The 8232-nt window shown below is 53.4% G+C and overlaps 1 protein-coding gene across 1 annotated transcript in view; it reads left to right on the plus strand.

Annotated features, from left to right (window-relative positions):
- APOE (apolipoprotein E) overlaps positions 1 to 6293 on the plus strand; it is a 6983-nt gene extending 690 nt beyond the window's left edge. Inside the window, exons 2-5 of the mRNA XM_006901261.1 lie at positions 3118 to 3209; positions 3462 to 3526; positions 4938 to 5121; positions 5576 to 6293. Coding sequence (XP_006901323.1) covers positions 3118 to 3209; positions 3462 to 3526; positions 4938 to 5121; positions 5576 to 6293 — 1059 coding nt within the window. The remainder of the gene's footprint in view (positions 1 to 3117; positions 3210 to 3461; positions 3527 to 4937; positions 5122 to 5575) is intronic.
- Positions 6294 to 8232: the final 1939 nt, after the last annotated feature.

Below are 8232 nucleotides of genomic sequence, written 5' to 3' on the forward strand. Positions count from 1 at the left end.
CCCCGTGCAGTGCAGTCTGCTGGGCAGAATGACCTCTGGTTACCCCAGCAAGTCTCCCCCCTCCCTGCCAGGCCTTCTGAGGCCAAGGCAGCCAGGCGCGGCCTTGGGGCACCATTCCTGGGATCCAGCGTCCCGCCTCCTCACAGCCAGGAGTGAATCTCCGGCCAGTTCTTGTGTGGCTTTGCCGACCTGGGCAGCTGGGCTGCATCCAGCTGTGAAGGCCACAGCGTTTGCCCATGGCAGCAGCTGCCCCTAAGGTAACACCCACTGAAAGCCAAAGACTGTTCTCAGCACTTGACTCATGGAGGTACATTAACCCATTGCATCACCAAGCCAGGTGGACGGGTAGTTATTTTCCAAGTTTGCTGATGAACAAACCAATGCTCAGAGAAGTTAGGTCTTTTGCCCAAGGTCACACAGCTGGCAAATTGTGGCTGTTTGGCTTCAGAGTCCAAACAGGCAGAATTGTTTCTGGAAGCCCCATGAAAGGTGCCATGGGTGCCACCCTTTGAACACTCACAGCTTGGCATGTGTTAGGAACGTCTTTCCAAGTTAGAGAAAGCGCCTCGGGGAGGGGATCCCACACAGCTAAGGAGGTGGGGCCGCGGTGATGGAAATCCAGGTTCATACTCAGAGAATCTTTGAGCAGCTGCTTTATGTGGCCCCCTCCTTCTCACCCCCTCTCTCCCACTAATGTTGGCACTAAGCCTCCTCTCTCAGACCCAGAAATCCTGCTGCCTCTTCTCTCTGGATCCAAGAATCCAAGCTCCCAGGGTTAGTGTGAGAGCTCTTCAGTGGTAAAGATTTGCACTGCCATCCCAAAGGTAGGTAATTCAAATCTACCACTTGCTTCACGGGAAAAAGACTGGCATTCTCTCAGTTTACTGCCTCTGAAAACTTACTGCAGGGTCAGATGTGAGTAGGTTCTGACTGGGTGATACATAACAACGGAGTAACTTGCACATAGCCTTTTTTGACTCTCACCAACTGTTTGCATTGTTATGAGCCCTTGAATCCATTATAATGTGGAGCGACCCTCTGAACAGACAGGTCAAAACTTTGCTCTGTCTTGTGCCACCTTTACAATCTCCACCCTGCTTGAGCCTGTTGCTGCAGCCACTGTGTCAATGATTTCATTTTACACAAATCCTCAATCAGCCACTTGAGTGGGACTCTGGGAGCCGCAGTGGTAAGCACCTGCTGTAATCCTACAGGTTCACGGTTTGAATCCACCCAGCGGGAGAAGGCTGGACAATCTCCTGTGTGACCAGCGGGCTCTGGAAACCTTTTGGAGGGATAGCCAAGTTCTGACAACATGTGAATGAAGTGCCCTTGGGCTGAGAACCTTCCAGTTGCAGGAAGCAAGCTGACATCTTGGAAATGGTGCATGACCTCAGGAGTGGCTGCAGAACCAGGCAGGGGACCAGCGCTAGGCTTTGCTGCGATGGCTCTCCTGAGTGACAGTGACCACACTGACCCTTCTAGGATTGAGGAGTTGGAGCCTTCTGGCCAGAGGCAGCCTGGAGGATTGGGGCGCCTCTGGAAAAGAGCTTTGTAATGCTTTCCCCAGCAAGGCAGAGGTCAGGTCAAAGGGCCAAGGGAGCTCTCTCTGCTTGTGGGCATGGCCAAAATCTGTCCTAACCATAGTTCTTTTCCAAAGTCATTCCTGATCCCGAATTGCGCCCTGGTATTTACCCCAACCAACCCCACAACCATGTGCATGGTCCGAGTTCTGTGTGACCACTGCAAGCAGGGGACACAGGTAAGGGTGCCTGCCGTGGGCGGAGGGACGACGACTGGTGTCAGAACTGGTAAAAAGGGCCAGGAGAGCACGCTCAGCTTCCGCTCTTTGGAATCAGCCCGGGGCTGTTGCTTTTGATTTTGAGTTCCAGGAGGCTAGACACTCCGTTTTTACACCCCTCCTTCCTTGGACTTGCCAAAAGAAAACATCTGTCCTGGAAGAAGTGCTGGCCAGTGTCAGGTTCTTACTTTGAGCGGCTTATCAGGAGGGTCCAGTCTCTGCAGAAAGACATCATGCTGGGTAAAGCTGAAGACCCTCAAGGAGACAGATAAACACAGTGGCTCCGAGGATGCGTGTCAGCGTGCAGACAGCGCTGGGCAGAGTTTCCTTCTGTTAATGTGACAGGGTGTCTGGGGGTTGGGACAGACTCAAAGCTTCTAGAACCAGGAGCCCAGAACACCAGCCCCCTCCTCACTCAGGGTCCTAGAGCCTAAGCCCCCGGTGGGCTGCATTCACTAAAGATTCTGGGACTTCCCGTACCCTTCTTCCTCAGACCCAAGAACCCAGAACTCCAGCCTCATTCTGTCTGGGTCCAAGAGTCCAAGCCCCCAGCCCTCATTCATACTTAAGATTTTGGAACTCCAGCTCCTTCCTCTATCGCAGTCTAAGCCCTCCCTCAGACCTAGGACTTAGGACCCCAGTCCCCTCCTCCCTCAAGACCCTGAAGTCCAAGCTCCACCAATCTCTCTCTCAAATTTCATTCATACACTCAGTAAGAGACTTCTTGACTCAGTCCTGTTGGGTGAACAGCCCCTCACCCCCCAGGATGGACGAGGGTGCCAGGGTTACTGGGTGAAGTGTCACTTCCAAGGGACTGCGGGGTGGGGGGGAAAGGACCTCCAAGCCCCACCTCCTTCCTCCACCAGCCCACCTCGTGACTGGGGGCTGGCCCGGCCGGCCCTGGTGGTGGGGGCGGGACAGGGGGAGCCTATAATTGGGCGAGTCTGGGCTCCAGGAGTCCTGCTCAGCCCCGGCGGAGACTAAGGACTTTCCCGGAGTTGGTGAGACCCAGGGGAGGGGGATCGCTGTGACCCCACCACTTCAGGGCTTCTAGGAGGGGGATACATACTAAGGATCCCTATCTTTGGAGACGAACAGTCGGGCAAAGAGTAGAACTAAGGGTACCCCGAGAGAACTGGCCTGGGACGGACTTGGGGAGCAGGGAGCTAGGTCCCATGGTAAGCCGGGGCGCTGGTCTCTGCTGAAGACGGGTGTACAGACAGCAGACCTCCTGCGTGCAGCACGAGTGGTCCAGGGTGTGGGTCGGTCGCCACTGGCGTTTATTGAGTACCTACTGTGTGCACCCTGTGGCAAAGGCCAGGGAGACGGAGCGGCTGGATCCTCGACTCCAGAATGGAGTTTTAAACGAGGGTCGAGGGGATGCCCACGTGGAAAGTGGCGCAGCGAGGTGAAGTCTCCGGGGTCAGAACAGAGCGAGGCCACGGGGAACAGATGGGGCAGGGGCCCGGTGGGTGGAATTTGATCCCTGGAGAGGGAGCTGGGATTTGGAAGCTGATCTGGGGTGAGGAGATAGGGGTAGACAATGGGAGAATTAAAGAGACAAAGGAGGGGCTCTGGGGGCGGGTGTGGGCGATCCCTGCTGGGACACAGGCAGCCAGGTGGGCCTGAGCTCTTGATGGACACATCTCTCCTCCTCCAGACTGACCAATCGCTGCCCGAAGATGAAGGGTCTGTGGGCTGTGTTGGTGGTCTCCCTCCTGGCAGGTATGAAATGGGGACGAGGCTGGCAGAGGTTCCCTCTCAGTTTGTGGGTCTTCTGAGAGTCTGTCCCCCACCCCAGATCTGAGTCCTTTCTCACATACACCGAATCCTTAAAATGTTCTCAGCAGTTTCTTGCCACCCGTGGAGAGGTTGTTTCCCTGTAAATAGGAACAGCCTCAGAAACCAGATGGAAGATAGCTAGAGTCCATCCTACTATGGGTTTAATGGGAAGATTGTCAGGTAGTGCTGAGGGTAAGGCATTCAGCAGCTAACAAAAAAGGTCAAGCATTCGAATCCATCAGCCGCTCTGCAGGGGGAAAAAATCTGTCAAGATTTCCAGTGTTGGAGACCCCAGGGACAGTGCCCGGCTCCCCTGCAGACTTGCTACAAGTTGCCTGGATGAGTTAAATCTGGGGTAGCAGACACTGGGGTGACCCTGCATTTCCCGTTTTTGAGACATTCTCTGCCTTTGACCATGCAGCTCACCATGTTGCTGGCTCTGTCTTCTCGAGTTAGTTTCTGCTTTATCCAGGTTCTGTCTGGTTTTCCTTGCTTTTACTGTATTCAGGAAGCACTTAGCAGGTGGTGAGCACTAGATATGCACCCACCAGAGAGAAATGATTAAGAACAATCATCTCCCTCCCCCAGAGCAGCTCCAAATCCGCACCTACAAAAACATTCCACAGATGCTTGTCCAGTCATTAAACAGTGGGGTGTCCCAGCATCCCCTCCCTGCCCACCATTGCTCGGAAGAAGCCCATGAGCCCTTGTGGCTTAGTCGGTTATGTGTTGTGCTGCTAACAGAAAGGTCGGCAGCTCAAGCCTGGCAGCGGCTTCACAAGAGAAAAATGAGGCCACCTCTGTCCATTAAGATTTTCAGCCTGTGGTCTCTGAGACCATGACCCTTAGTGATGTTTGGAATCTGGGACAAAACCCACCACTGTGAGGCAACTTTCACCCAAACGAGAGACAAGGCCTACAGTGAACACCCAAGAAAAAGCAAGCACACCCTGTCAAAAAGGCAGCATTTACCCAGGGATAAAGGTCAAGAGGCAGGGAGGGTATAATGGAAAGAAGAATCACCAGGAGGAAGCGGGAAGAGTGCCGTTACAATGTGAGGATTATAATTAGTCATAAAAATACGGATGAGCTGAATTTTCTAGAAAAGTGTGAAATAAAAAAAAGTCAATTGGGGAATGAAAAAGCAGTTTTCTTTGTAAGTTGTCACAGAAATAACAATTTTGAAAAGAAAAGCTAGGTTTGGTTTTAGTTTTGTTTATGACCTAGGAAGGCAACTGAGGTTATGATCATCTAGGGAACTGACTTGCCATCGGTGGGTTTGGTTTCGTTTCAGTGCCTCGGGGATCCTGAGGCACAGAAAGGCCCTAACCAGCTTTGGACGGTCTCTTTGCAGGATACCACGCGGAAGCGGAGCCCGAGCCAGAAGTTCAAGCTGGACTTGAGCAGCCTGGTTTGCAGGGCAACCAGCCCTGGGAGCAGGCCATGGGCCGCTTCTGGGACTATCTGAGATGGGTGCAGTCGCTGAGTGGGGAAGTGCAGGAGGAGCTGCTCAGCACTCAGGTCATCCAGGAGCTGACGTGAGTGCCTGGTTCGAGCCCATCTCTAGCCCGTTCCCACCCTTGAGGCCCTGGCACTCTCTCTGCTAATGCTGTGTCTCTTTTTTGAGCTCCTTCCTAGACCACTCTTCCCTCCTGTTCTCTTTGTATTGCTCTCTGGGTTGACCTGTTATCACAATCTTCCGCCGTGCTCCCAAAGTGCCACTAGGTGGCACAAGCGGTTAAGTGCTGGACTAGTAACTGGAAAGGTCTGTAGTTCAAATCCATCCCTTTGGAAGTCTTTTCTGACAATCTGCTTCTAAAAGGTCTTACAAATGTATAGAGCAGATTCTGTCTTGCTTTTTTTTTTTTCCTTTCCATCTTTTGGGTCTCCAACACTGTTCTTGCCCACCTTGTCCCCCAGCCTTTCTCTCTTGTTTTCCCCACCCACACCTACCTGTCTCTCTCCTCCTCTCCTACCCTCTCCACCCTGCAGGACGCTGATGGACGAGACCATGAAAGAACTGTCAGCCTACAAGGCAGAGCTGAAGACCCAGCTAGGACCAGTGGCCGAGCAGACGCGGGTGCGCCTGGCCAAGGAGCTGCAGGCGGCCCAGGATCGCCTGGCGGCTGACATGGAGGACGTGCGCAACCGCTTGGTGCAATACCGCAGTGAGGCGCAGACCGTGCTGGGCCAGAGCGCCGAGGAGATGCGCGCACGCTTGGCCTCCCACCTGCGCAAGACGCGCAAGCGTCTGGTGCGCGACTTTGAGGATCTGCAGAAACGCCTGGCCGTGTACCGCAACGGGGCTCTCGAGGGCGCAGAGCGCAGCGTGAATGCCTTCCGCGAGCACGTGGGGCCTCTGCTGGAGAAGGGCCGCACACGCGCTGCCACCGTGGGCACCCTGGCCGGCCAGCCTCTGCGCGAGCGTGCCCAGGCCTGGGGCCAGCAGCTGCGCGGACGGCTTGAGGAGGTGGGCAGCCGGGCCCGTGACCGCTTCGATGAGCTACAGGAGCAGATGGAGGAGGTGCGCCTAAAGGTGGAGGAGCAGGCCACCCAGATGCGCCTGCAGGTCGAGGCCCTGCAGGACCGCTTAAAGAACTGGTTCCAGCCCCTGGCGGAAGACATAAAGAGCCAGTGGGCCAGCCTGGTGGAGAAGGTGCAGACGGCAGTGAACACCAAGTCAACTGCTGAGCCCAGCGAGAAGTACTGAGTGCCCTGGCCATGCCACCTAGCCTGTTCCACCTCCTTGCCAGCTGGAGGCCTCCTCCTGCCCCAGCCTGCCTCCTGGAGGAGCTTAGCTTAATAAATATCCATCCAGCTTCACAGCAACTGCTGAAAATCCAGTGTGTACCTCAGTTTCTTTGCGTCACCTCGTCATTCTGTGTGTGTCTTTGTCTCCAGTTCCCTTCTTACCTCTCCTCATCTTTACTTCTCTTTCCCTCTTTCTTCCTTTATTATTGTGGTTTGAGGGCAAATGGGGAGAATGGATTTTCCAACCACTTGGGCCCCTCTTGTGGTAGTGAGGAGATCAGAGCCTCTTTGAACATTGCCTTCCCTTCATCTTCATATGTGTCTACCTAGATTTGTCTTTCCCATTACTGGTCACCATCCAAGAATGTTTCCACATGTACATTTCTTAGCTTTTTGGGAAGCATGTGCTCTGTATGGTGTTTGCAGTGCATTTCGTGCTTTCTGGTGGCTCCTGAAAGTAAACCCTTCACAATCCACTACCTGTCCAGTCTGTTCCAGCTCTGGGTTTCTGAGGCAGCCCTGGAGGAGACTGCCCAGCTTTCTCCCTCTCCAGTGGTGGCAGAGAGGCTTGGCCTTTTGGACAATAGTCCATCTCACTATAGACTACACGACCAGCATCTCTGGTGGCTCTGTAAATGGCACCAATGGTTGGCATTGAAACTCCGTGGGATTGCTAGTTTGAACCCATGGGGAGGTGCCAAGGGAGAAAGCCTGAGCTATTGCTATAAAAAGTGTTTCATATTGTTGACTCATAGCTGACCCTCTGCGGGCTTTCAGAGACAGTAAATATCTCTGGAGGAGGCTGCCTCTCTTTCTAACATGGAACGGTGGATTCGAACCGCAAGAGTTGATAAAGCAACTCTTTACCACTAAGCCACTGTAGCTCTAAGACCCCTTGCTGTCAAGGCCTGACTCACGAGGACTCCTCCACCTGCCTTTATAGAAGCAAATGATAAAGTTTTTTCGGTGGCTGGTGACTTCTGACCTTATCTTAACCCAACGCTTTAAATCTACTGTGCCATTAGGACTCCTGAGAGAGAAAACCAAAATACGTCCCCTCTGCCCTCCCCCCCGCCCCCAAAAGCCAACCTATGCCCACTTTTGTTGAGTCAATTCTGGCCCGGAGAGACCTTTCATCAGTGAGGACAAGCAGCCTCGTTCCCCACAGAACAACTGGTGCATTTGCACATCCAAACTTCCAGTTAACAGTCCAACGCGTAGCCCACGTGCCCCACAGTGCCTTGTTAGGACTTCTGCGACGCGATCAAGTTGACTCCAGTGCATAGCGAGCTCATGAGGAACAAGGAGACCTTGCTCCATCCCGCACCCGGTCAACGTCTCCACCATGCTCAAACCGCTGTGAACCCATCTCACCGGAGGCCCTCCTCTTTACCCACCCTTTTCCCGCCATGATGTCTTTTTTCCAAGGACTGTCCCCACCTGCTAACTCCCCCCGTCCTTGCTGCCAAGGAGATACTAGCAGAGACCAGCCTGCCGTGATACGTGGGCCCAGGGTTGGTAGAGTCCATTTCTGCATCTCATGGCCCTTTCCTTGGCTTTTCATGTTCTTTTTTTAATGCTCTAAAGAAGAAAAGTTTGTGCAGGGTAAAATATGTATAATAAGAAATTTGCCCTCCCCACTGTTTTTTGTAGCGCATGACTTGGTTTTGTCTCCACCTCTTTCTGTTCTGTTTCTAAGATACTGAGAGTTCTGGAACAATCGCCCTAGGTTAGGACTCTGCTTTTGATTGCCTGTAACATTCGGGGCCCAAAACACCACCGCCAAACAACATCCTCGAACCTCAGCTCAGCTTCCCTAGCCTTTAGTCAAGTTGTTGTGACACACAGTGGCCCAGATCAATGCCATGATTATCATGAAGCCTTATTGTGTGTATCCA

The sequence above is a fragment of the Elephantulus edwardii genome, unplaced genomic scaffold, assembly GCF_000299155.1.
Source record: "Elephantulus edwardii isolate Elephantulus edwardi_28Jun2011 unplaced genomic scaffold, EleEdw1.0 scaffold00315, whole genome shotgun sequence".
NCBI classification, from domain to species: Eukaryota; Metazoa; Chordata; class Mammalia; order Macroscelidea; family Macroscelididae; genus Elephantulus; species Elephantulus edwardii.